The sequence below is a fragment of the Hakea prostrata genome, chromosome 5, assembly GCF_041222555.1.
Source record: "Hakea prostrata isolate BN-2017 chromosome 5, UWA_Hpros_2, whole genome shotgun sequence".
NCBI lineage: Eukaryota > Viridiplantae > Streptophyta > Magnoliopsida > Proteales > Proteaceae > Hakea > Hakea prostrata.
In genome coordinates this window covers 22,588,595-22,616,404 of record NC_142604.1, presented here as the reverse complement: position 1 = coordinate 22,616,404, position 27,810 = coordinate 22,588,595, and the positions used below count along the sequence as shown (strand labels likewise).

Genomic DNA, 27,810 nt, shown 5'->3' with positions numbered 1-27,810 from the left:
AAAGAATTTTTCCAGGAAATAACAAAAGTCAACAAGTGAATGCATACAGCCACTAATAAGGACTAGGTCCCAATCTATCCAGTAAGATAACAAAAAAAAAAAAAAAAAAATCAAGATTTGATTCAATCAGGGCATGAAAATGTGTCTCAATTTGTTGAAGTTGTAGAAGAAACTACAGTGGGCAGTTTTAAGATAAACAATTAAATAAGGGTCCATGGTATCTATTAATGGAGCAAGTTTGGCCCTGATAGCCTGAACCCACCCTGGCCATCCCTGAGCCCGAACAGGATTTGGGAAAATTCTAACCATGATGCTGGGTCAGGGTGGCCCTGGACTAGGGTCAGGGTCTAGTGTTTGACCTAGGCCAGCCTTACCACCTGATAGGGTAAGGCTCAAGGTTGAGTGTCTGAGCTGGCCCTGCCTTGGAGGGTCAGGGTTAGGATCTGGGTATTAAAAAGCCCAGCGCCAACCCTGATGTAGCCCGGGTTTTTAACGACAGTGGCAAAAATCCTGTTCCTTATAAGAGTAATGACAGTGTATCATGGTCTCAAGTCCATTGCAAAAAATATCCCGCAATGACTCATGCTTTAAACCTCCACTAGTAGACTACGATCTAAAACTCAGTATATCTGTAAGTATTGAATTTAAGCATATGCAGCTGAAGACCAAAGGATACCTCGCCACCATTAATGCCTCCCTCATAACAGGGATTCAAACTTAATGCACGTTCAAGGTAAGGCTTCCAGCGTCCAGTAAGCAAATCCCTCCTGATCATCTCTACAGCACCTTGGTGATACTAATACAAAATGCAGATTAAAAGGGCAAAGTAAGAATAAAAGCGAGTTTAAACCCCCCCCCCCAACCAAACAAAAAACAAAAAAGAATACAAGTGAGTGCAAAGCATTAACAAAAACAGTGACAAGCCACCTAGCTGGCTGTACCTCAAGCATGTTTCTCAAAAATGGCTCCTCATTGAAATAATCTCTTCTAACAAAGACAAATGGCAACCTGTATGCCAGTGCTTCACTTACTGTGCCATATCCAATTTTTCCTAAAAGGGAAAATGTGAGTTAAGATATCAAAAACCTGTCTCTTTCACAATGGATAGCTTCAACCCTAACAGTGATTTCATTGCGTTACCAAGCATGCAGTCACATGCAGCCATTAGATCAGGAGTATACACATCCTTTGCGAGTTTTATGAAATTTGAAGGAAGTACTTGGTCCTCTGATGCACCACAAACCTAATAATAGAACAGTAAGCACATTGGCTTAGTGCAGGGGCAGTAGCAGAGTCCATTTCAAATGAAAAAGATGATTCCAATAAAAACACTTATGACCCAGATAAGTATACCAGGCAGAGCCAACCCTCAGGTAGATATTCCTTCTTTAAATTCCAACCTGCGGGCTGCAATTAAAAAATATAAAAAAAAGGGAAAGAAAACATGTAACCAGGAGTAATAAAGATGCTAATCAGCTTATCATAATATAACTAACTAAAAAGGAAATACCATCCAACGTTTAGGGGTTTTTTTTTTCTTTCTTTCTTTCTTTTTTGGGTGAAATAATCAATGGTTAGGTTGCAGCCAAAAAACTGCATATGCCATGAAGGGTATCAAAGAAAAAATACACAGCAGGATACTAGGTTGACATGTTGCTGAAGTATACTAGAAAAATATGCTAAATCAGATAAAGGGAAAGAGGAAGCAACAATGTCACTCCACTTAAGTTTAAAAACCTTATAGGGGAAAAAATTAAGAGATATCCAACAACACTACACATTTGCAGAAACAATATGTGACAAACCAGCTATGCTCATTATCTCACCTGTCCACCAAAATTGAAAATAACCAATTTTACATCATCCCCAATCCCTAGCTCCTTCCTAACCTGTTCATTAAAAAAATCCTGTTGGTTCAGTTCAGAAAACAATCAAGGCTAAGAAAAGTTGAATGCCCTCCACACCTCAGCTCGAGATTTGTGGATCCTCCTGACAACAAGGGGCACGTCAATAACATCACGAAAAGCAGGCACTGCAACATCATAGAATATATATACATCATAACCAAAATGATGCAAGAATACACCAGATCTATAAAAGGTTTTAAATTTAAGTCCATATAAAATAAAAGAATTACTAGTATGACTGAATGAACGTACTTGGGGAATACCCTGGAAGGCGGATTAGGAACTCGCAATGAGAATAATCTTCAGCAATCTAAACAAATCTCAAAAACCAAATCAGGATTCATTACATAGATATTTTTAACTTAGAAAAGATGAAGTCAACAAAAGCAACACAGAAAGCATAACTAACAAATCACTTTAGACCAAAAATATACATATGTTTGAAAAATCCATTTAATGTGGATTTTCTGAGGAAAGAAATGGAATCTCTAATAATAAAAAAAAAGGCAGTAGAAATAGTTTGTAACATTTTCCAGACAAGGGTTTAATGACAGAACAACAAACCTAATCACAAATGTTGGATTGATTTAAGATCATTTCACCTTAATTTTACCCAATCATCATGCCAAAAAGGTATTTTGGTCAATTTTCTCTCTTGGCCATTTTGAGATGGTTCAATAAATTAGCTAGGCGGGGTGGCCTCTGAAAGCTCCAAGGACCAATAAACAGGATCCCAGTATAACCACCTTGATTTGGGGAAAATACAGTTAGGGTCCTGGGAAATCAAATTTACAATTTCAGGGTTTCGGTAATCCAATGGGGTTAGTGTTTTGATTCTTTTGAATTGAACAGTGAGAGGGAGATTCAGAGGGTTGCTAATGTAATATGATGGTGTTGTTTATCACTTGGACCAAGGATCTTTAGAAATCTGATGAGATGAGTTGGTTAAGATTTTGATATGAGATCTCTCTTTTAGGATATAGGATGGGATGTTTCGGTTGGAATTTAGATCAAACGTATGGTAAAGGGTAGTGATGAATTGATCCAAATTTGGGACAATTTTGACATGGGAAATGGGTTATTGAAATTAGGTTTTTGGGAAGGAGCAGGTGCTATCAAGAACAAGAGTTTCAGTGGAAGGGTGAAGGAATAACTTGGATTGAGTTGGGGGCTCCATGTAGACTCTCTATGGCCTAATCTTGTACAATATCGATGGTTAGATGGGGCTGTAATGGATGTGGAAGTTAGGGTTCCTGAGTTGGATCAAAATTCAAGAAAGGGCTGGATCTAGGATTTTAATGGTCTGACGTGGACGAGATTAAGGATAAAATTTGAGGAAAAATAGGCCAAAAATTTTTTCATGTGAATAGTGTCACAAGACCAACAACACTTTTCTGGCCTCAATGAAAATATTATAAGAAGTTTTTGTTGGGGCATACTTGTCAGCTCAAAATGACTAAACTTGGACTTATAGTGGGGACAACCTGGAGATAAGAAGAAGTTGAAGAATTTAACTTCCTATATTTATTGGTTCCCTAGTTGCTAAAAGACTTGCAGCAATTTCTAGAGCTGAGAATCAGTTTTATTCCCAGCATCTCGGCTTTCCATTTGTAAGTATGAGTACCTCCTAATTCCTCTGTAACTTGCCATGTAAGCATTAAACCTGCATACAAGCATGTACTAGGCTGTTCTCAGGCCCCCACAATTTTATAAAGACAATTCTTAAAGCTTTTGCTTTGTGTTTTATTCTCTTGTCCATATGAGTGATAAGAAGGGTTGAGACGCCTTGCTGTTGAGGGCTGACTTCACCTATCCTTTCCTCCTTTGTCTTGTCCGTGATTCATGAAGGAAATAATGCTTCTGTTAAAAACCATCAAGCTGAAGAGATTTCACTCCCAGGCTACTAATAGGCCTGCTGCTGCTCCTCTACTTGAACCAGGTCAGTGACTGAAATTTAATTGGTTGAGACCATCCTCTTCCCCACCCCCTCCATCTCACAAGCCCTGTTGGTCCATTCCATTCCATGTTGCTCTCATTCAATCCACCTCTCCATTCACTCATCACACCATTTCACAATCAAGTCATAAGTTTCTATTTTCAGTCAACCTCCATAACTGAGCATCCAACCATCGTATTAGTATCAAATAAGCAGCACAGTCTTTCCTATCTTGGAATATCAGTCCATCTAATATAGGAACCAATCAGTTGGCTGGTTTGGTCCACAGTACAAACTTTCTATATTTTGAGGATAGTTTCTATCTGGTGACCGGTCCCATAACTCCCAATCCAACCAGAGTGACAGTTGCAGCAGAAACCTTACTTGCATACAAGATTTAGTCCAACCAAATCTGATCATAATGATGTTGGGTTGGTTCAACCCCTAAGGGCCTGTTTGGTTACATGAGTCTGAATATTTCAAATATCTAGAGATTTCAAATCTATGGAGTCATAATTTATAAAATTAAATGTTTGGTTGTGAAATGAAATATGTGGATTCATCCTAAAAAATTATTTGATCAACGTGATTTTTGTGAATGTGCAAATGTATAGCTTTTTTGAAATCTCTGGATTTCACCCCTTACCCATAAATCTACAGATTCACATTTTTAGTGTAAAAAGGTGAATCTCTAGATTTCATGAATCCAGAGATTTGAAATCTCTGGATTCATGTAAACAACAGGCCCTAAATTGTTTTCTGCTTTGTGGATCATTCGGAGCTAAGTCAGCCTTGATCTAGCTTTAGATTAGAATGAAGTTTGGATTGAGTCCTAAGGTTAGGGAAGGGATGACGTGGTCGAAAGGGGATAATGATCTAAATTGCTGATTGGGCTGGCCAGATTCTGCTCAGAAAAACACCTTGTTTGTGCCCTACTAGAAGATTAGGAGAGAGAAACTGCACAAATTCAAATTAACTCACTATAGTTGCAGTTCTTTAATGGTGGCAGTTTGGCAGAGTCTGTAACTTGAGTTACAGCCTTGATGAAGAAATCTTCAAATTGGTTGAAGAGACAGCTAACTTGAACATTTAGGCCTCTCACTGACAAGGAACCCATTCAACAGTTCATATATTAGTCACTAAACCATATGAGTCTCAAAGGAGAAGGCAGAAGAGCAGCAGCTTGCTATAGCAAATTTAATACTCAACTTTTATTCAGAAAATGCACCTGTGTCAACCTTACATGTGACTCAAAGACAGGTTTCTATACTAAAAAGTAAAGGCCTAACCAACCCTTAACCTATAAGGTAACTTAAACTGAATGGAAACTAAAATGGAGTCAAAATAAAGTCCTATTCATAATCTAATAATTAGTCATGTGCTAGCCACATGCTAACTTAAATTGAACCACTGGAGCAATCGGTCAGTTGAACTAAACAAAAACAACTTAAATTATTCCGATGTTTTCGTGATTTTCATGATATGCTTCAAACTCAGTTCAATGCCACTGTGAAGATCCTTCACACTGACAATGGCACAGAGTATATTGATGGTGAATTTCAGAGATATATCTCTGACTCTGGCATAATACACCAGACCAGCTGTGTTGATACAGCTGCCCAAAATGGGGTTGCCGAAAGGAAGAATTGGCATCTTTTAGAGATAGCCCGTTCCATTATGATTGCTATGAATGTACCTGACCAATACTGGAGTGGCTATACTCACTGGTTCTTATCTTATGAATAGGATGCCCAATAGGATACTTGGTTTTAAATGTCCTAAACTCCTAATGAGATTCTCCAAGGAGCCTCTTCTTTTATTATTCCCCCAAAGATTTTTGGATGTGTGTGTTATACCAGAATCACAACCCACCAGAGTAAGCTAGCTCCCCCAGGCCTACGTTGCATATTTTTTGGGTATTCTGCTACTTGAAAAGGGTACAAATGTTATCATCCTCCTTTCAGGAAAACCATGTATCCATGGATGTGATTTTTAATGAGTCTTTCCCTTACTATATAACTCTCTAAGGGGAGAGTCCTAGAGGAGAGGTGTTCTTTCCAACTCTAGATCTTTCTATCACACACTAACACAACTTAAGAGTTCAAGAAGAGTTTCCTGACTAGGAAGAGACTTCGATCAGTATACCTGAGGACTCTAATCCTCCCCCTTCATTTTCTGAACCATGTGAAGAACTTAGCCAGGGGGAGAGCACCTCTTGTGAGGCACACTATTGAGGTCTTTCAAAACCAGATAGACCAGAATAAGGAGATGCAGACTTATCAGAGGAAGAATTACAACCGGCTAAAGCAGGTGGAGAAAGGTGACACATTACCACCTCAGTCTCCTGCTCCAGAATCAGATTCTACTGTTCCCCTTGAGGTATCTTCTTCTGATCTTCCTATTAGTGTGAGAAAATGAGTCAGATCTTGTACTCAACATCCCATAGCTAAATATGTTTCTTATAACTCTTTGTCTGACTCCTACCATGCTTTTATATCCCCTTTATCATCTGTATCTGTTCCTAAAAGTTGGCAGGAAGCCTAAGCTGACAAGAGATGGAAGGCAGTTATGGTAAAGGAAATGCAGGCAATGAAAAAAATGATACTTGGGAGCTGGTTACACTTCCTCCAGGAAAAAAACCAATAGGCTGCAAATGGGTATTTGTGGCTAAACAAAATATGGATGGATCAATCAACAAGTTGAAAGCTAAACTAGTTGCAAAGGGGTTTACCCAGACCTATGGGATTGATTATCAGGAGACTTTTGCCCCTGTTGCGAAACTAAACACTGTCAGAGTTCTGTTGTCTGTAGCTGTGAACAAAGACTGAAACTTGCACCAACTAGACGTAAAGAACACCTTCTTACATGGGGAGTTAGCAAAAGAAGTCTATATGGAAATCCCACATGGTTTCTCCGATGACAATCTGCAAGGGAAAGTTTGTCGGTTGAAGAGGTCAATTTATGGGTTAAAACAGTCTCCTAGATGCTGGTTTGGACGCCTCCTAAAGGCAAGGACTTCTATTGGGTACAAGCAAAGCAATGCTGATCCTACACTATTTGTCAAGAAGTCAAGTACTAACATCACACTTCTCATTTTCTATGTAGACGATATTGTCATCACAGGGAATGATGGTGAAGAAATTCAAAAGTTGAAGGACTTTCTTGGCAAAGAGTTTGAAATTAAAGATCTAGGGAAGTTACAGTATTTCTTTGGGATTGAGGTGGTTCGAAAGGTATATTCCTATCCCAAAGAAAGTATGTCCTAGATTTATTATCAGAAGTAGGAATGTTGGGGTGTAAAGCAGTTGATACCCCTATTGAAGCTGGAGCTACACTTAAAGAAAAAGAGGGAGAACCAGTGGACAAAGGAAGATACCAAAGGCTAGTAGGGAAGCTTATTTACTTGTTCCACACCAGGCTAGACATCGCTTATGTTGTAGGGATAGTGAGCCAATTCATGCATGATCCATATTTAGCTCATATAAAGGATGTTACTAGAATACTACAGTATTTGAAGGGAACTCCTAGAAAAGGAATACTTTTGTCACCTACTGATAATCTAAAAGTAGAAGCATACACTGATGCAGACTGGGCTGGATCTCCAGACAAGAAGTCAATTTCAGGTTACTGTACCTTTGTTGGAGGTAATCCAGTTACTTGGAGAAGTAAGAAACAGAATGTGGTAGCTTTATCTAGTACCAAAGCTGAATATAGAGCTATGGTTCGTGGAGTTTGTGAGCTACTATGGTTGAAAAGCTTGCTACAAGATATTGGAGTCCAAGTTCCAAACCCTATGATGTTATATTGTGACAATAAGACTGCTATTAGTATTGTTAATAATCCGGTGCAACATGATCGAACTAAGCACATTGAAATTGACAGGTTTTTTGTCAAAGGAAAGTTGGAATAAGGGCTTATCTGCATGCATTTTGTAAGATCTGGAGACCAAGTAGCAGATGTTCACTAAGGGTTTGAAAGAAAGAGATTTCCTTTCTATTGTAGGCAAGTTGGGCGTGACTAATATCTATGCCTCAACTTGTGGGGGAGTGTTGGAGTCTACTAGGAGTTCAATTAGAGTTTGTATTCATGTAAATTCTATTCCTTGTAATAGTGTACTTTCCACTTAATTATAAATAGAGGGCTTGAGATCATTGATCGATAAGCCATTCTACCAATATCGTGTTTCTCAATAAAGTCATATACTAAGAAGTCTGGTCAAGTTTTCTTCAGTATACCCTGGTCATGATTCAAACTTTTCTGAGCTATTATACTGTCAGAAAACCTAGTAGAATAACTTTTAAGAATGCAGACTTTCTACGATAACCATTAAATCAAACATTTGATTTCTCTCTTCAATAAAGTCACTACTACTTTTTTAGTTCACGATTTCTGCAAACATGACAAGTTAATCTGCATAATTACAGCACAAGATCGTGTTTGCTTACTTCTTTCTTTGTTTCCTGTACTGATCAGTTTTTATTAATAACATAATTTTCAGCATAAATATTCTTCTGGTTTTATCACTTTATCCTGCCCTAAGCAGTTGAACAGAATCCTCAGCCTCAGCAGATCAGAATTTTATTGCCTAGTTTCTTTTCTTTTTTTCTTTTTTTTTTTTTTTTTTTGGGGGGGGGGGGGCAGGTGTTTGTGTCTGTGTGTCTCCATAGGTTCTAAAAAGGCCATGATGAAAGTTAATTTTATAGTGTCCGAACTTTATTGCATAGCTTGACCTATCATAAAACCAAAGCAATCAATCTAACCGAATGTGGTCACTTTTCTTGAAATTTCCAGTGATTGTCATCAAAGTTCTTTACTGACTCTGTTATTGTTCCCAAATCAACATCTGAAATCTGACCAGAATAAAAATTCAATCTTGTTGCAGCTCTCTCAGATATATTGTACTAGAATGTAACTTTCAACCTGCCAAAAACTCCACTCAGTGTCAAGCCCATAAAAGTTCCACAAGACCTGGTTCTGAGATTTCTGTTAAACTTTTGGATCTGTTAGAATTCTATTGTTGTCTCTCTCCTATAAGAATTTGGATTACCACAGATAGTCTGTGATGCTAAAGTTTGATGCCCCCTCAACTAATTATAACATGGATTTGCTTCACTAACTAGTCAGGACTCAGGATACCAAATTCTGCATTTACTACTATTAACTTAATTCCTCAATATTTTTTTCTCCAAAGAAGGGATAGGCTGTAAAAGGAAAAACAATAGATTGGAAAATAATAAATGAACTCCAGAAGTAAAGAAAAAGAATGCCTGAGCAAAGAAACTGGTCAAGAAGATCTGAAAACAAGATAAAAAATAAATATTAGCTAACCAAAGAAAGCCTTTCCATAAGCCTAAATAGACAGAATCACCTGCCAAACAATTGATCTATGATGGTGTCCTGCAGCCATAACATATTCAGCATAGATGAAATCCCAACTGCAATAATTTAATTAAAAAAAAAAAGATAATGAAGTACCGGAAATTATAAATGACAGAAAAATCATTATATATGGAAAGACAATAAAGACAAAAGGTTGAGACTTGTAACTGAAAGAAAACAAGATGGATCCTACAAAATCAAGAGTCAGTCTAACATAATCTATAGTGTTAAAATAAATAAATAAATACACAACCCATAGCATGCATATAAACATGCTCACTCAAAGTTTAAAATAATAAGGGGTAGGTGAGCAATAAATGCAAGAAGTCCAGAATAAATTTGCTCCTAAGACCATTATTATCTTCAATTATGTCAAGCTCACAGCCTATCCACTCCTCTAGCTTCTCATTGTCATCTTCACTTTTCATATAGGCTTGATATGAGAACCATAGATAAACCAAAGGTAAAGAAGAAACCAAATTCAAAAGCTTATTAGTAGATTCCACGAAAAAAAAGAAATAAAATAAATGACCAAATTCATTTAAAACATAAACCTATATTGACAGAGGAAGTATGTGATGCATTTTTTTTTTTTTAAATATGAATGTTCGGTTTTAAACCTGCCAACACTTCAATTGATCAGAATCACATGTTAGGAGAAGATAAGGATCCACTAATGCCGGGGGGGGGGGGTATAAAAAACGGAAGGAAAAGTTCATTTATCTCCTTCTCACTTGTTCAAATGTTGGATATAAAACTGGCACTGTAAGCCAGTCTGTGCATGTCCCCAGAACATGAACAGAAGCAGTGTTCTATATTCTCTATCACAAGTGAAAATGTGAAATGGGTTGTCACTTTCATTCACTAGACAAAAGTGCGTAAAGAGAAGCCTATGCTGATGCAGACTGTGCTGCTCGATAACGAATAAAAGATCCACATTGGGATGCTGCACAAGAAGCAATCACTTCTGCCAAGATCAAGTGATGAGGCTGCGTTCAGGGCCACATAACATGAAGGTCGTAAGCTCTATGGTTCAAGCAACTAGTAAAAAAGGTGAAATTTGAGGTTGATGGGTCAACAAGACTGTACTATGATGTTTTTAAAATTTTAAAAATAAAAAATAATTAAAAAAATTGCTTGAAGTCTAGCTCATAATCCAGTTCAATAGGAACACAGAAAGCACATCAAAGTTGATAATAACTTCATAAAGGAAAAGATTAACTCTGGCCTAACTTTCAGGCACTTCATATTCTTTTAGGAACGCTGGGTTTGCAAGCATGGTACTAAATTTTGTCTCGTCTTGCTACAGCTGAGATGCCGAGATACCAAGATCTCAGCCAAACACGGTGTACAGCTTTGTAGCATTTTCTGAAAGTCTGTTTCGGTGGGTTTTAAGTGCTGTTTGGTTATAATTTTCAGTGTACAGCATAATTTGAGGCCAATAAATACAATAACACTGTTATTTTTTACTAAAACCCAACACCAACTGGTCTTCCTGATTCACACCTGCCCGGTTGTATGTGGACAAAACTAGATCACGTATTTTCACAAATCCAACACATGGATATACAAGAAACATTGAAACTTTCATTAAAATGCAAGAACAAGTGTTGAGAAGTAGTTGAATCTCAATTATAATTTAAAAAATAAAAATTACAATTTATATTATAAAACCCCTTGAAATTTTCAAAATTTCGCTCAAATTTTCCAGATCTCGGAGAGATCTCAGAATCTGACTAAATCTCAGTTCACCCCTAATTTTGTCTCGCCTTGCTCAAGATTACCAAGATCTTGCAAGGTCTTACAAGATTTTGTACAATGGATGCAAGATATATATTCCCCAGTTGGATGGAGTGTGTTGGGATGGTAGTTCGTATGCAATGGATTTTATGTATGAGTGGCTTATGGGGGAATGCATTTGTAAGCATATGCTGGGAACTCAGTTTAATGGAGTTAATAATAGTAAGGAGAATGGGTGTGACACACTGTTGTTCTCCCAAACTATTCTCTCTTGCTATCTCTCTCTTTTTCTGTCCTCTCTTTTATGTGACCTACAATCCTATATCCACACTCTTTGGTGCTAGTAGACTTATCAACTATAGTTTCATATCAACCAGAATCAGCAGGCCTCTTCAACAAGCAAAGGTGCTTCGGGTTTTTAGTGATATTAGATGTGTTATTCCATAGAACGGTTATCAAACAAGAAATGTTTTATAGACCAGCACGTTGAGTGAAAAGGAAAAAACAACAACCACTCAAAATAAACATAGCTACGATGGAGATGTTGAGAAGCTAGACATTGATGTAGCCTCAAGTGAATGAGGCCCAATTCTTCCAAAATCTTTTAAGAGAACCAACTCATGTGGGACCAACAAAGGGTTCTTTGAAACATGGGTCTAATAAATTCGTTGATATGGGGTAGATTTAAGATGGGATGAAAACTTAGAGAAATGGGATAAAACTTGGAAGGAGTATATATTTTGATCCTTAGAACCATCTTTTCAAGTTTCAAGGATTTTGGATGGATGGTTTGGGAAATATTGGGTTCTTGATTTTGAAGGAAGCATAGGGTGATAATAACAAGGATGGGTAAATCTAGGGTTTGATTGGTTCGATGTGGCTGAAATTGGGATAGAAGGTCACTAGGGTTGGGGGGATGAGGTTCCTAAAGTTAGGCATAAACTTAACGCCTAACGGTTAGATTTGCATAGATCTGACCTTAAATTTTGGGTCTCTAAAAGAGTCCAAAGACGGTGATATGAGAACGGGAATGGAATTAAGTGCGGACTTGTTAATTACCTATAGCACAAGCATTGTAATGGGGTGTGACATAGATAGAAAGAAGTGGAGGTAGGCTACAAGCATTGCCGAAGGAGAATCCTCCAAATAAAAACCTCACATAGCTTACTTGATCACATGGAGGTCCCTTACCACTGATGAGAAGCTCTACTAACACCTTGCTCTTAGGCAGCACTACTCTCTTTAGTAATTGAATATTCAAATCTGTCTGTTGTTACATGCCCCCGGCTTTATTTATAGCCTTACATAAGAAATCCTACTGAAATTAGGAGTTTAGGACTTAGAAGCAGACTTTCCTAGTACTCAACATACTAATCCAAACTCAAATAGGGCTCTTTATCATATCCTAGACTGACTTAAACATTACTTAAACTAAAAACAAAACAGTAAAAAGACTATTCTCCCATTATAACTTAAGCTGGGCATAATTTACATAATTAGACCAAGAAGAAGAAGAAGAAGAAGCCTTGTCCCAACTAATGGAGTCGGCTACATGGATTTTTGCCTTCTAATCAACTCTATTTAAGGTCATGCTAGATACATAATACAAGGTTTAAGCTATGCATATCCTTTCTCACCACTTCTCTTAAGGTTAACTTAAGTCTGTCCCTAGCTCTTCTAATTCCTTAAATCTAGATTATATCATTTCTCCATACAAGGGCATTTACAAGCCTTCATTGAACGTGGTCGTGCCACCTCAAATGACTTTCTCATAGCTTATCACTTATTGGAATTACTCCAAACCAGCTCTAATATGATCATTCATTATCCTTCCTAGTTTTGCCACTCATCCATCTTAGCATCCTTATTTCTACCACATTCGGTTTATCTATATGGTGCTTTTTAACAGCCCAACACACCTGAACCATACATCATAGCTAGTCGAATGACAATCCTATAGAATTTTCCTATGAGCTTTAAAGGAATACGTTGATCACACAAGACCTCGAGCGCCCCTCTTCACTTCATCCACCTTATTTTAATTCTTTGGAAAATGTCATCTTCTATATCACTTTTTTTTATTTATGATTGAACCAAGGTACCTAAAATAATCAATATGAGAAATCTCTTTATCATCAAGTTTCACCACCTCATTGTCCTCCTGATGATGACCAATGTCACAAACTAGATATTCTATCTTTGTTCTACTTAGTTTAAAGCCTTTTGACTCCAAAGTTGCTCTCCAAGATTCTAACTTGGTATAATCTCTACTTGTGTCTCAACTATCAACACAATATCATCAACAAGGAGCATACACCAAGGAACTTCATCTTGAATGTCTTTGGTTAATTCACCCAAGTAAACCAAAATAAAAACGTATTTTCGTACATGACCTAAACACTAAACCAACAGGTCCATAGAATAGGCCTATGACCACATAAACCTGCTGAACAAAGGCCCAACACCCATATCTATCAACCCTCAGTTGGTTTTAAAGGAAAGTTGGCCAATTTGCTGCCAGACCTGCAACATATGTCCACTTGGTTTAGGAGAGTAATGAAGGTAGGTGACTCGGAGATTCAGTGGGAAGTCTTGCTGTGCCACTGTTTAGGGCCACAGAAGTAAACCAAAACTGATGCTGGGAATGATATGATGGAGTTTTTATGCCTTTTATACTCATTTTGTACAGTTATTATTTAATTTAATTTTTAATGATGTCATAATAGCCAGAATGGCGCTCTTGCTATCTTATGTGAAAATGTTAGGAGCTTAATATCACATCATTTTGGATTTCTCAAGCATAATTTATTATGGATGGGGAAAATATTGAAATTGAAGAGTAATAAAAATCAGAAAGGATAAAACAAGAAGTGATAATTTCAAAGTGATTCGAGAGTGGATCCTAGAAAATATAAGTTGAAGATGAGTCGTCAGAAGGGTACAGGCATCACAGTGCATCAAGTTTGAAGATTTATATGGTACAGACTAGAGTGAATAATGACTTGGGAATAAGCAGAGAAGATATGAATGACTTTGGGTTGGAGGAAAAAATAATGCCCCAAACAGAGTTAAGTGGCAAAACAAGATCCACGTAGTCAACAACACTTGGTTGGGAAAAGTGTTTGTCAAGCTGGGAGGTGTTCAACAATAGCCAATAAGAATACACAATCTTGTATCAGAGCTATATCTAATTCTACCACAATGTCCAATGCCAAATAGTATGAAGGGGGGAAAAGCATAAGATTAGATGAGTGAAATAAATATTGTCCCAATAAACTTGCCTGAAGTTTGTTACACAAACAGAGCGAATTCCAGCATCTGCCGCTGCTCGGCATGCAACAGGAACAACATCTGATACCTGATTCCACAGAAGAATCAATATGATTGGTCACCAAAGACCATATTTATTTCTGGGAAGAAATGCCAACATAAAGCACATTTCACCCCAAAAAATGTCTCTGCAAGTAATGAGTTAATATTTATATGACTAAACACTTCTAATGTTTATTAGTATAAGGTCCATTAAAAGAAGTAAGGTGGATAAGCTGATATACAACAGTTTCTAAAATAAAATGTATTAAATTACCACTAAATCAGCCTTGATGGAGTTCAGCCACTCCACTTCTCTTGCCAAAATAGAATCACGAGGTACCACAGCTGTTTGCGAATACTGAAACGAACCAAATACAAAAGCAATTTAAGTGGGAGAACTAAGGGTAAAGAGGAGCAAAGGCAAACAAATTCATTAATAAGAACAGCAGTAACTTACGATGAATGGTAACTAGGAAAATAAAGTAATGGATATAACCTCCCGAGCATATACAATAATTTTGCCTCATATCTACAGTATTACTCATACCTTCTCCAAAGAGGCAAGTCGATCCACAGTCAATGCATCTGCTTGTACGGCTCCACAGTCCAACAAAACCTGTCACCCCAGAATACATGTCAGGTACTGAAAAACAATTAATAAGATGCCATTTCAAACCATTGATATTATTTGCATGCTCCAACATCTCCTAAGGCTCGAGGAAATCTGTTGTCTATGCAGGTTACAACATACTCATAAAGAGGAACTGTTTACTCCCTTGAGAAAAATAAATATAAATACATAAAATTTCGCTCTTAAACATTCCTATCTCTTCCAGTGAACGTAGGATGCAGACATACCATTTATAAAACACACAGAAAAAAGAAAGAAAACAAAATCATCTCTGTTATTTCTCCAGCAATAACATTTTCAGTTTTCCCACATTTTCAATTTCAGCATTCGTCATACTAATGAGTGTATAACCGTCAGAAGAAAAAAAAACATTGTTCCCGAAAATAAGAAAAAACAGAAATGAAATTTTGGCCCGGTTATGTGATTCTAGACTCACCTTGCGAATGAAGAGCCTTGGGGACTGTATGTCGAAGGTAAATACAAACTCAGGAGCACCACTAACTACATGAACATCATGCCCAGCAGCAATGAGATGCCTAACAACCTGCAAAGCCGGAACATATTAATGGCAGTGGCAGCTCAAAACTATAACTTAAAACAATATTTTCATAACAAATCACAGCATTCTCATGCATTTCAATCACTGCTTACTAGCAATGCTTATTTTCCTTAATTTCTATTTATTTTTAAGTTATAAACACAAATGAAGAAACAATTCTACACGAATGATACATGCATCACAAAAATCCATGACATTTTCAAGTTAATAACAATCAAAACAAGTCATTCAATTCAAACCTCAACAACGCGAGTAGCATGGCCAAATCCATGACCAGTGACATAGTACGCAAAAACGAGATGTTTCGGTGCTGCTGAAACCTGATCATCTTCATCGATCCTCATCTTCTTCATTACAAATAAAATTAAACGATTTTACTTTCAATCTTCAATCATTACAATACGAAATCCAAAGGTTTTACTTTCAATATAAATAGATCATACTAGAAAGAATAAAAAGGAAAAGAAAATTTCTTCAAGAATCAAAAATCACCTCTAATCACCAATGCCTAAGCCGTCTCCAGCGAAGAACGAGAAAAACCCAAAGAAGATTACTGTCGCCAGAGAAGAAAAATCGAAAGGCAGTAGACTCAAACGAACCAGAATGAAATAGAGATTCTGTTTACAAGTGGAAATCGAATCAGGAAGCTAACGTAATCATTAATCTCCTGGATATATGGATAAGGACAGTATTCTGTTATGATGCCTATCTTGTACAGAATTAGAAGTCTACATTTTCAAATGCTTATCCGTGTTCTCAATGGAAGTTTAAAAACAAAATTGAATTCCAATCAGAGCACGGGTAAGAAAAAAAATATTATTCCAATTATAACCCATGGAATAAGCATAAAAATTAGAATATTTTAGGAAATTATCAATCCATAGTTGTCATAAGAATATCGTTTCACCAAAATTTGGATATGAATTACTAGAAAAACGGAAATCCCGTTTTTTGGGATATAAAAATGGAAATCCAATTGGTTCTCGATTGAAACATGAAATGGGAATTGAAAATCTAGAAGTTAGGGTAGAGAGGTAAATGGAAGGTATTCGGATTGATAGTTGTATTATCATATCAGATTTGGATTTACTTTGGAGGAGCTCTCCCAATGTTGTTCGGACGCTTCTATTTTTCAGGAAAATTCTAAAATTGTAAGAATTCAAATCTTCTTTCTATTTTCCTTAAAAAATAAAAAATAAAATGATTTTTTTTTGGCAAATACCAAGCATCTAACCATGTGGGTAGAGAATCCAAACTTCATCCTGTGCTCTTCTTTAGGAGCGGTAGATTTGCATATTCATTCGGACTGTGATAGTTGTATTATCATATCAGATTTGGATTTACTTTGGAGGAGCTCTCCCAATGTTGTTCGGACGCTCCTATTTTTTCAGGAAAATTCTAAAAATGTAAGAATTCAAATCTTCTTTCTATTTTCCTTAAAAAATTAAAAAAAATGATTTTATTTTGGCAAATACCAAGCATCTAACCATGTGGGTAGAGAATCCAAACTTCATCCTGTGCTCTTCTTTAGGAGCGGTAGATTTGCATATTCATTCGGACTGTTTACCTGTTGTTAGTGCTCTCCAGGATCTCCACTTATCTTTAAATTGGATGTGTCTCAGCTTAGTAGTAGATATTTTGAAGCGCGTTTCTTTTTTTCCAAGGGTTTCTATTAGTTATATTCCTAGAACTGGCAATGGCTTTGCTGATTTCCTTGCTAAGGGTGTTTGCAGGTTATCTCTAGATAGATCCTGGTGGGGTATCCCACCTTTGTTTATTGTGAATTCCTCTCGTTTGTATATGTCTTTTGACCTAAACTCTTTCATTTAATATAATCGTTATCTTTTTGTTTTGGCCAAAAAAAATAGAGAATCCAAACTTCTCCCAATGAGTGTTCAATGAGTTATAGTATTCAATCACATGTAATGGTTTATTTTTATAACTGGTAAGTTTATATTAAGGAGGGGGAATATTGCGAAACCAAGACATCCTCATGGTAGTTTGGGCTTTTAACCGCTCAACTAAGTCACCATTGACAAACATATAATATTTTAATCCAAAAGGTTAGGATAAATCTAGTGAGCATATTTAGATTACATGGCTAAATCATATAACTCATTCGGCATTCATTAAAAGATTTCCTCCCTAGGAGCGGAGTTAAATACTATCATATCTAGCAGAGTATTGGAGAAAGTTAGTTTTTTTTATCTATTTAGAAAATGATAGATATATCCCTCTTAGCGACTGATTGGCACTTAGATCTCTTTGAAATACGCTAACAACCACGGCACTGAATTAAAACATTAAACTGAAAGCCCATACAAAATGAGCACCTAGGGGGAAAAGATCATATGGATATAATGAAGAACACTGAAGTGTCTAGGGGTGCCTATAACCATAAAAAATTGCCGAGCTAGCCATTAATAGTAATAGAACTCTACGCCTCACCAACTAGCTAATTAGACGTGAGCCCCTCCTCGGGCAAATTTCTCCTTTTGCTCCTCAGCATACAGGTTTTTAGTAGTCATTCCCAGTTGTTGTTCCTAAGATTTACACCCCCTCTACCATTAGCAACATAAAAATGACTCTACTTTGAATTCCCCTCTTAAATGGTATTATACTATAACCCTTTTGAAACCCGAAAAATTTTCCCTACCAACTTATAATATATTGGTTATATCTATCTTAAGCTTGTTAGTGTTAAGCATCACTAATCAATTAATCCTGGTGGCACGACATGGCATGGCCCGACTTCCTTCGCTTTGGTTTGATTTATTGTTTTATTATTTTTGGTAATATATTTGGTTTAATTTAGATAGGCTTGAATTAGCTTGATTAAGACAGATTATAAATGATATCATATCATATGATAAAAACTTAAGAACCATAGCTACTTTCTTTTTTTTTTTGGTAGGAAAGGGTCTATATATTAACGCGTGACCCACGCAAGGCATCAAGATTACAAAAATCGAGAAACCAAGGATCAACAATAGGCCAAAGAGTCCGGCACGCTACGGACACAGCCTTACCAGCAAGGAAGTCAGCTACTGCATTACACTCCCTTTTAACATGATGAAAAGACACATTTTGAAGTCGAGAAGCTAAAGACACAATATCCCAGACTAGGTTTTGGATGTCCACTGGAATCAAGTCCTTCATAGTCACGAACTTAATGGCTTCCAACGAATCTGATTCCATCAGGACATTGCAAAACCCCTCCTCAACAGCAATTAAGATGCCCTCTCTTAAAGCCAGAATTTCCCCTTCAAGTACTGATTCAAACTGGGCCGGGATCATAACTCCTTTGATGGGCCTACCCATAGAATCTCTACAAACGATGCCCAGACCACTGCCTTCACCATTAAGGGCCGCATCCACATTAATTTTAATGAAGCCCATCTGAGGACAGATCCAAAAGTTCGAAGAGTTAGGAGCGAAGCCCAATTGAGTCGTCTCCTCAGATCTACCCTGAGCGGCGAAAACCCTAGCATACTCGTCGGCGTCTTTCACAGCCTTCTCTGCAACTTGCTCCGGTGACCACTGCAAGCCTTTGAAGATCATATCATTCCGAGCAATCCAAATCCGCCAGCACATATACGCAATGAGGGAAGAGATCTCCTTGAAACGCTGTTTATCAGGTGGTAAAGTCTGCTTCCAACATTGAATTGCTTCACACAGTGACGGATTCAAGGGAGGAGAGAAAGCCAGTGGAGAAGCAAACCAAGCTCGTCGGGCGAAATCACAATCAAGTAGTATGTGATCGATCGACTCCAAGTTACCACATCTACTGCAACAGGGATCAAAATTATCAAGTCTCCTGGAAAGCTCCTCAGCCGCAGGTAACGCCCTTGCACACGCTCTCCACATCATATTTTTGATTTTTGGTGCAGCATGGCATGTCCAAATGTTCTTCCATACCATCTCATTTACTTTCACCCTACTTGAAGCCGCAGAGGAAGAAGGTAGAAGCTGTCTTTCCTTCTCTCTGAGATTAATGAGGTGGTGGTAGGCTGATTTAACTGAGAACAAACCATTTCTTGCAGGCCCCCAAATTCTGCGATCATCCCTAGTAATTAGGCTTAATCGAATTTTAAGAATCGCCTCTGCATCTGCACGATCAAATGTGGCTTTAATCAGCTCCTCTTTCCAGGTTCTAGAATCCTCATTGATAAGATCAGAAACCCAAATAATCCCCCTCTGATCTCTATTACAGCTTCTAATCTTGAACTCAGGATTTGATATAATCCACTGATCCTCCCAAACTTTGATGGAAGAGCCATTCCCCACAGCCCAGACTAAACCAGATAAAAGAATTTTCCTCCCTTCTAAGATGCTTCTCCACGCCCATGAAGGATTGGAACCTGCTGTGGTAGATAAGAACTCAGAATGAGGAAAATAAATTCTTTTGAGAAATCTAACCCAAAATGCATCAGGATTGCTCCATACTCTCCACGCCAACTTACAAAGCATTGCCAAGTTCTGAAGGTAAGGATCCCTGAGACCAAGTCCTCCTCGATCCTTGGACATACACAGCCTATCCCATGAAACCCAGCAAATCTTCCTTTTATTCTCTTTCTCTCCCCAAAGGAAGTTTACAGCATCTTTCTTAATCTTGCCATGGTGAGATTCAGGAAGAACAAAGTGAGCTGCAGCATAGTTGTTGATGGTGAGTCCAACCGATTTAAGAAGCACCTCTTTCCCAGCCATAGATAGGAGATGTGCTTTCCACCCTTGCATCCTCTTACTTGTCCTCTCCTGGATGTCTCTGAAGCTTTCTTTCTTGGATGCTTGGAATTCAGATGGAAGACCCAGGTATTTTTTAGGAGGTCCCCCATAAGGAATCTTTAACACTTTAGAAAGCCATCTCTTGAATCTAGGGGCAGTGTTGGGGCTGAAATAGATGGATGATTTCTTTTGGTTGATTTGTTGACCACTAGCAGCACAATAGAGGTCAAGGCAGGCTCTGATATTCTGAAATTCTTGAAGATTTACCTCTGAAAATAGCATTGTGTCATCAGCAAATAACAAGTGAGAAATAGGATCAGTCCTTCCTCTGACTCTCAAACCAGTAATAAATTTTTCCTCAAGAGCAACTTTAAGTACAGCATTCAAGGCTTCAGTGCACAAGGCAAAGATAGCAGGAGAGATGGGGTCTCCCTGTCTGATTCCCCTTGATGGTTCAATCAGCCCTCTAACAGCACCATTAACAAGAATCCGATAAGAAACTGATTTAATACATGACATAACTAGGCCCACCCACTGGTCACAAAAACCAAGTTTAGATAATGTGCCCTCAATAAAATTCCATTCTAGACTGTCATAAGCCTTCCTCATATCTAGCTTGAGAGCCATAACCTTCCTTTTTCCTTTCTTCCTATGTTTAATATAGTGAAAGCACTCTTGAGCCACCAGTATATTGTCTGAGATGCTCCTATTAGGAACAAAAGCAGATTGAGGTTCACCAATAATTCTGTCTAGAATCCCCTTAAGCCTAGTAGCAATAACTTTTGTAGCTATTTTCACAGTTACATTACAGAGACTTATGGGTCTAAACTGATCAACATTTTCATGCTGGCTACACTTAGGAATTAAGCATACAAAAGTAGAATTGATTTCTTTTGGTAAGCAACCAGATGAGAATAAGTCAGAGACAAACTTACAGACATCTTCTTCAACTAGATCCCAATAGTGTTGGTAGAATGCAGGAGGGAGTCCATCCGGACCAGGAGACTTGAGAGGAGCCATATCACCCAAAGCTGCCTTGATCTCCTCTTTACTTGGGGGTCTCAATAGCATCTGATTATCATCTGATGTAACCTTTGGCTGAATTGCAGAGAGAGTAATGTTGAGGGAGCTTTCATCAATACCTTTAGAGCTGTAGATATCTTTATATCTAGTTAAAACTTCCCCAAATATTTCCTCTTCAGAACTAGACCAGCTGCCTGAACTCAGTTTCAGATTTGTGATCCTGTTGCAGTTCCTTCTTTGTAGAGTAGAAGCCTGGAAAAATTTGGTATTTCGATCTCCAGATTTCAACCATAATTCTCGAGACTTCTGAGCCCACATCTCCTCTTCTTTCCTCAATTCAATCTCCAACAGATTATGTAATTTTTCCTCCTTATTCTCAGATCCTTGTGAAGGATGCTGCAGAATATCTTCAAGCTCCATAAGCAAGTGAGAGATCTTTGTTTGAACATGGCCAAAAGAAGTCTTATTCCACCTGGTGAAGACTTTTTTAACATTCTCAGCTTTAGCCACTAATTTATCAGCTGAGGAATGCTCCCCATCTATACACCAAGCTTGATTAGCTACACTTCTACATTCTTTGTGTTGGAACCACATTGACTCAAACCTAAAGGGCCGAACACCTGAATTTCTTCCACCCACAGTGTCAATTACAATAGGAAGATGATCAGATCCAATGATGGGATGGACCACCACTGTAGCATTCCCAAATTGGTTCCTCCAAACAGCATTAGCCACAGCCCTATCCAGCCTGATTCTAATATTAGCCCCTCCTTTCCTTTTATTATTCCAGGTGAATTGAGGACCATGGGACCCTAAATCCATGAAAGAACAATCATTCATCATCTCTTTAAATTTATCATTATCATAGTAATTATCCATAACACCACCTCTCTTCTCCTTCCAGGATATAAATGAATTAAAGTCCCCAAAACACAGCCATTGTCCACTTCTGTTGCTAGCAATTCTCCTTAGCATATCCCACACCTGCTGTCTTTTATCCTTATCTGGATCACCATACACCATAGTCATGAAGAAGTGTTTAGCCCCATTAATGGAAACCTCAGCATCAATGAACCTCTTATTTGATTCTAATATCTTCAAAGAAGTAGAGTTACCATGAAGGACAGCCAACCCCCCAGCCTTGCCAATTGGATCCACAGTAAAGACATTGTTTAACTTCAATCTTCTTCCCAAACTTCTCAGCTTCTCAGACCTATTTTTTGTTTCCATAAGAAATACAATATCAGGTTGAACTTTCCTAGAGAGATTAACAAGAGCTTGAACTGTCAGTGACCTCCCAACACCTTGACAGTTCCAGCTGATAACTTTCATGGTTTCAGTTGGTGTTGATAACCCCCAACATCCAAGGGGCCCTCCTCTAAAAAATGAAGGGAATTAGGTAGAGACTTCAAGTTGTCTTCTTCACATTCATTACTTTGCTCCTGTTCCTTCAGCTCTTCTAAATGAATCTGCTTACATTTCTTGTGTGAAGACTGATCTTCCTTACTAGAACTGGGTCTCAGAGTATATGGTTGACTAGAATTTCTTCTCCTGGCCAATTTCTTCAAACTCCTATTCTCACTTCCATTAAAAATGCCACGAGTAGTATTGCTCCCTTGCTGACCTTGAGCTCTCCTCTTGTACCTACTTATCTCTCCTTGCTGACTAGACACTTTACTATCCATTAACTCAACACCTACATTTGTTGCTGCTGGAAGGTCCTTAGGATAGGGCTGCTGAGTCACATCAGAGAAACATGGCCTTTTATCTCCTCGGATGGGGCTTGCTAGGTATGGGTTTGGGTTCAACTGAGAGACAAGTTGGGTGGCTGGACTTGTGATAGAGAAGTTGGACAATAGAGGTAATAAAGTCAGCAGATTTGGTGGGTTGTCTTGAAACTGCTGCATTTGATTTTGAAAAGCCGCAAGCAACTGTAGTGCAATAGGTTCATTGGGAGAAGCACTATTCAAAAGGAAATTATTACTCTTAGAATTCCCCCAGTTAAGAGAAGAAGTTGCAGGGTAATGCCTACAGCCAGCCTGTAGCCTCATTGTTTGACTTTGGGGTAAAGAGAAATCAGAAATTTCAGATATGTTAGGTCTCTCTTGAGTCCCGCGCATGTCAGTAGATTTGACAAGGCAAGGAGATGTAGACTTGGGCATGGGTTTACTGATTTGTTTGGCAGAACCAGTCATGGTGGCTGCAACAGGGTGATTCCGGTGACTGGCCTGAGGTTGTTGGGAGGGTTGAGCCATTAGTTCAGGGTGAGAGATGTTAAGAAAGCTTGCCTCCTCAATCATACGTTGACTAGGCATAAAAGCTCGAATGGTGGCAGTATAAGGAGGAGGAGGGAACAAAGAACAAGTAGATGCATTTCTACATTTATGACTTACTTGGTGGTTCCTCTTAACTTGAAAGTATTCTTCACACTTGTTGTCTGCATGCCCCAAGATTCCACAGAAATAACATAATGTAGGGAGTCTCTCATAGCTAACAGCAACAGGAATAGCCTCTCCATTCTTCCTTTTCAGCCCTGTGTCTTTCCTTAACTTCTTACTAATATCCACCTCTATTCTGCACCTTAGGAAAGGCTTCTTGACACCATCTCTGCTTCCCTGAATAAGCATTACCTTAATAGGAACACCCACCTTAGCAGCTAGCTGTTGACCCAGCTCCAGCTTAGTAATCTCTTTAGGAATACCAGTAAACTGAACCCAGAACTCCTGCTTACTAAAGTCCCATTCCTCTTCATCATTCCAATGCCTTAAGACTATGAGATTACCTGAAACAGCCCAAGGGGAGCCTTCAAGGACATTCTCAACATCTAAGGGGTGTTCAAAATTAAACCTGAACATGTAGGCATTAAGCTGCTCAACTTTCACACCATGCAACAAGTTCCAAGCTCTGACCAATGCTTCATTAACCGCTTGCATCCTAAAAGGTCTTCCTTCTAATACCTTGCCAATCAGAGTACATTCAGGATTAACTTCAACATGATCTTCATCAAGAGAATCTGCCACCGAAATATAGTCCTCCTCATCACTTTCTTCTGATTTCCTTGATGTTTCAGGATCTTGTTTAGAGGAAGGTAGTAACAGAGGAGAGGATCTTTCCATTGAAAGCCACAAAAGATCCGAAAGAGGGAAGAAAAAACCAGGAAAACACTAAGGAGAGACAACCACACTCAGCAGAAGAGCAGCAGCCAAAGAGCTAAGAAACAGCAGAGAAAAGAAGAGAAGACTAAGAGTAATAATCAGGTGGGAAGGCACTCACTCATGGAGGAAGAAGACACTCACCCATCCGGGGAGGAAGGCTTTTATATAGTATTGTTTCACTCAATAGCTACTTTCTTATTCCTTAGAAATCATCAATCATTAATTTCGACTTTTTTTTGTCTAAGAATTTACTCTTTTTAACTTCTTCTTCTTCTTTTTTCTTTTTCTTTTTCTTTCTTTCTTCTTCTTTCTCTTCTTTTTTTTTTTTTTTTTTTTTTTTTTTTTGTCCAAGTGATAAGCAGCTTGGTCCGCTTAAGCAAGATTCCGGTATCGAAACCTTGTGGATGCAAAAACTCCCCGCTGGGAGACTCACCCACCACAGTTAGGTGTGCGACCTAGTCTAACCGGATTAGTCAAGGCAAAGCCTTGGAAACCGGGGTTAGCAACAAAAAAAAAAAAAAAAAAAGTAGGGTGCAATTTTGGCCTTTGTGTCCCTGACTTACCTTGTCCCTCTGTGAGCCCTGATAGGGTTTGGGCTTAAGATTTCAACCTTGTATTAAAGTTAAGGGTTATTGTTTACTTGTCACACCCATCCCTGATTTTTTGGCCTTGATTTTGGCTCTGATCTTGACTTGATTTTGTTTCTGATTTAGACCTAATGATTCAAATTTAACTATGGGATAGGGCCAACCCATCCCAATCCAGTCCAATCAAGGATAATCAACGTAGGATTGGGCTTGGCTTGACCTATCATGTTTTAGAGTTAAGGTGGGAATGGGTTTAGTTGAGGGCGCATTTGATAACGGGCCAATGAACTGTTTTTGGCATTCTTCTAATTTAAAGACGCCGAAGAAAACACCAAAAAGTGTTTGGTAAAATGGGTAGTTCTTTCGTTTTTAGGAAACAAACCGGTCCAATTTTCTCGTATAAGAAGGCTTTTTGCAAAACAACTTTGATTTATTTAATCGTTCTAAAAAATAAAAAGCAAGTCAAAATTATGTCAAAGATAGACATTCAACCGAAACTTCATTCACATGCAACTTTTAACTCCTTCCTGCATTTAAAAGATTTTTTTCTTTTTTTCTTTTTATTTTACATCACCTCAAGCGTTCTTAGCACAAATTTTAACAAATGGTCAAAACTATGCTCAGACCACTATTTTTGAGAAAAACACTAAAAAAACAATTCTGCCAAAAAACGTCATTATCAGAATACACCGTTACTAAACGCGCCCTAAGAGTGTTTAGGGCAAGATTGGGTTTGGAAAAGCCTGACCAAGCCCATCCTCATTGTAGCCCTAACATAGTGGTTTGTTTTTGATATATTTAAGGGATACTTGTTGTTGTCCTCTTATACTTTGATTTTATTATTAATTTATCCCATATACTTTTTAAAATTACTAATCCAACATTTAAATTTGTTTACAATAACTAATGCTCCCTATTGATAAGATCCGTTAGTTTACTGATGAAGTGGTACCAATATATTTCTTTTTAAATCTCAAAAATAACCCTAGAATTATCTCTTTATTTACTTACTCTTTTGTCAAGTTATAATATTGCCCTTAATTAACTATGGAAAAAAAATTAACCTTAAATCCATTTTCTTCTCTAAAAAAAACCACTGAATAAAGGAAAGATATGATTTTTCTTTCTCTAAAAAGAAACCACTGAATGAAGGAAAGATGTGATTACACAGAACTCAAAATAGAGACTAATTATGATCAAATATCAAATTTAATTAAAAGTTAGAAATTGAAAATCACCTAATATATATTAACCATTGTGTATGTTACCAAATTTCCTATTAATTAACATCTTATATGCTAATTTGTTTATAAAACATCCATCATTGTGATTGTGGAACTTTTAAGTGGAGCATGAGAATTTCAACAACCTTAAATTTTCACCAATCCTTGAATTAAATTTTCAGAAGAAAACAAAAACAAAAACAAAAACAATTTGAGGACAACACTTCTATTGAAGATGAACTTTACCTGAAAATGTATATGATTTATATTTTTTAGTGCAATGGTAAGACCCTCATTAACAAGTATCAGGCTGCAACAAAGATCATTATTGTTTTGTGTTTTTGTGTAAATTCCAAGAATTACAACATACACACATAGATTAAATTCTTTTTCTTCTAGATCAATGTTCCTATTGTTAGAAGTTAAATTTATACTGCGAAATAGTTCATCTTTAACATGATGCACGCTTTGATGGAGTTAAAGACCAAGAAGCAAGATCTTAAGAGGTAATTCATTCACAAATTTTCTTGATCTGTGTCTTCATCATATTTTAAATGGAGATGATTGGTACTCTTTCAAATCCAAAATTGATTATATAATATAAGATTTTAAGGTTATAATTGGCATTCAATATAATTTCTATAAATGAGAGTAATGTAATTTTTTTTTTTTAATTATAATGAAGGGAAAAATAGACATTACATATTCAATGTTAACCACTTAACACGGTTAGAAGTGAGGGGGGTAATAATAATTTCATAAAGGAGGTTTGATTAGTAATAAAATCAAAGTATAGGGGGGCAATAGTAATTATCCCTACATTGAATTGTATTATTCTAGATTGATCAAATAAAATAGTTACTAGAATTGTTGATGAAACTAGTAATACTTTCATGGGAAAGAATTCTCGAATTGTCCAAAGGCAGGTCTCTCTTCTCTATCTATTTTGCATAAAATCCTTGTGTTGAATTTCCTTTGTTTATTCTTTGTGTCACTAGCATACAAAACAAAGAATCGTCATGCTTTCCTTTTTTTGGGTACAAGAATCGTCATGTTAAAAATTAAGAAAAAGAATAATCTTATTCAATTATGTGCATCTTGACATCCATTATCAATATTGTAGTGTAAACAAAGAGTAATATTTGCCTTTACGAATTATATATCCCTTCATTTTTTTTTGGGCAATTTCCATTTGGACCCTCAGTTATATGTATCTTGACATCCATTATCAATATTGTAGTGTAAACAAAGAGCAATCTTTCGCCTTTACGAATTATATATCCCTCCATTTTCTCTTGGGTAAATTTCATTTGGACCTCAGAGATTTGACCTAAGTCATTTTTAACCCAAAAAGAATAATATCTTACTTTTGCATCCCCTATGTTATCCAAAAACCCAACTAAGGACAAGTAATCACTTTTAAGACCAAAATGCCCTTATCTTTTTTCAATAGAAAATTGAAAATTTTATATTAGGGTCCCTCTAGCAGGGCCTAAAATTGGGTTGGATCCCTTTAGTCACTAGATTTACTTATGGGTCCAAATAAAACTAACATCATCACGTCAGTATTAAGTCAGACATGAAATAACTAAAATACCTGTATTTTAATTAAAGGAATGAAGTTACAACTTTA

General features: G+C 37.4%; 1 protein-coding gene across 2 annotated transcripts in view; it reads right to left on the bottom strand.

The window, feature by feature from the left end:
* The window catches only part of LOC149015708 (L-arabinokinase-like), a 41,582-nt gene extending 25,049 nt beyond the window's left edge, over positions 1 to 16,533 (bottom strand). The window contains exons 1-14 of one of the 2 annotated variants that reach the window (XM_089155018.1): positions 15,957 to 16,533; positions 15,704 to 15,808; positions 15,342 to 15,449; positions 14,822 to 14,890; positions 14,549 to 14,632; positions 14,244 to 14,320; positions 9,212 to 9,278; positions 2,160 to 2,217; positions 1,965 to 2,032; positions 1,827 to 1,889; positions 1,354 to 1,407; positions 1,141 to 1,243; positions 942 to 1,051; positions 677 to 796 (exon numbers count right to left, since the gene is read on the bottom strand). In XM_089155018.1, the coding sequence (XP_089011144.1) occupies positions 677 to 796; positions 942 to 1,051; positions 1,141 to 1,243; positions 1,354 to 1,407; positions 1,827 to 1,889; positions 1,965 to 2,032; positions 2,160 to 2,217; positions 9,212 to 9,278; positions 14,244 to 14,320; positions 14,549 to 14,632; positions 14,822 to 14,890; positions 15,342 to 15,449; positions 15,704 to 15,808 (1,086 nt within the window). In that variant the 5' untranslated portion in view covers positions 15,957 to 16,533. Of the gene's footprint in view, positions 1 to 676; positions 797 to 941; positions 1,052 to 1,140; positions 1,244 to 1,353; positions 1,408 to 1,826; positions 1,890 to 1,964; positions 2,033 to 2,159; positions 2,218 to 9,211; positions 9,279 to 14,243; positions 14,321 to 14,548; positions 14,633 to 14,821; positions 14,891 to 15,341; positions 15,450 to 15,703; positions 15,812 to 15,956 lie in introns of both variants that reach the window. The other variant, XM_089155017.1, reaches the window with a different exon arrangement.
* Positions 16,534 to 27,810: the final 11,277 nt, after the last annotated feature.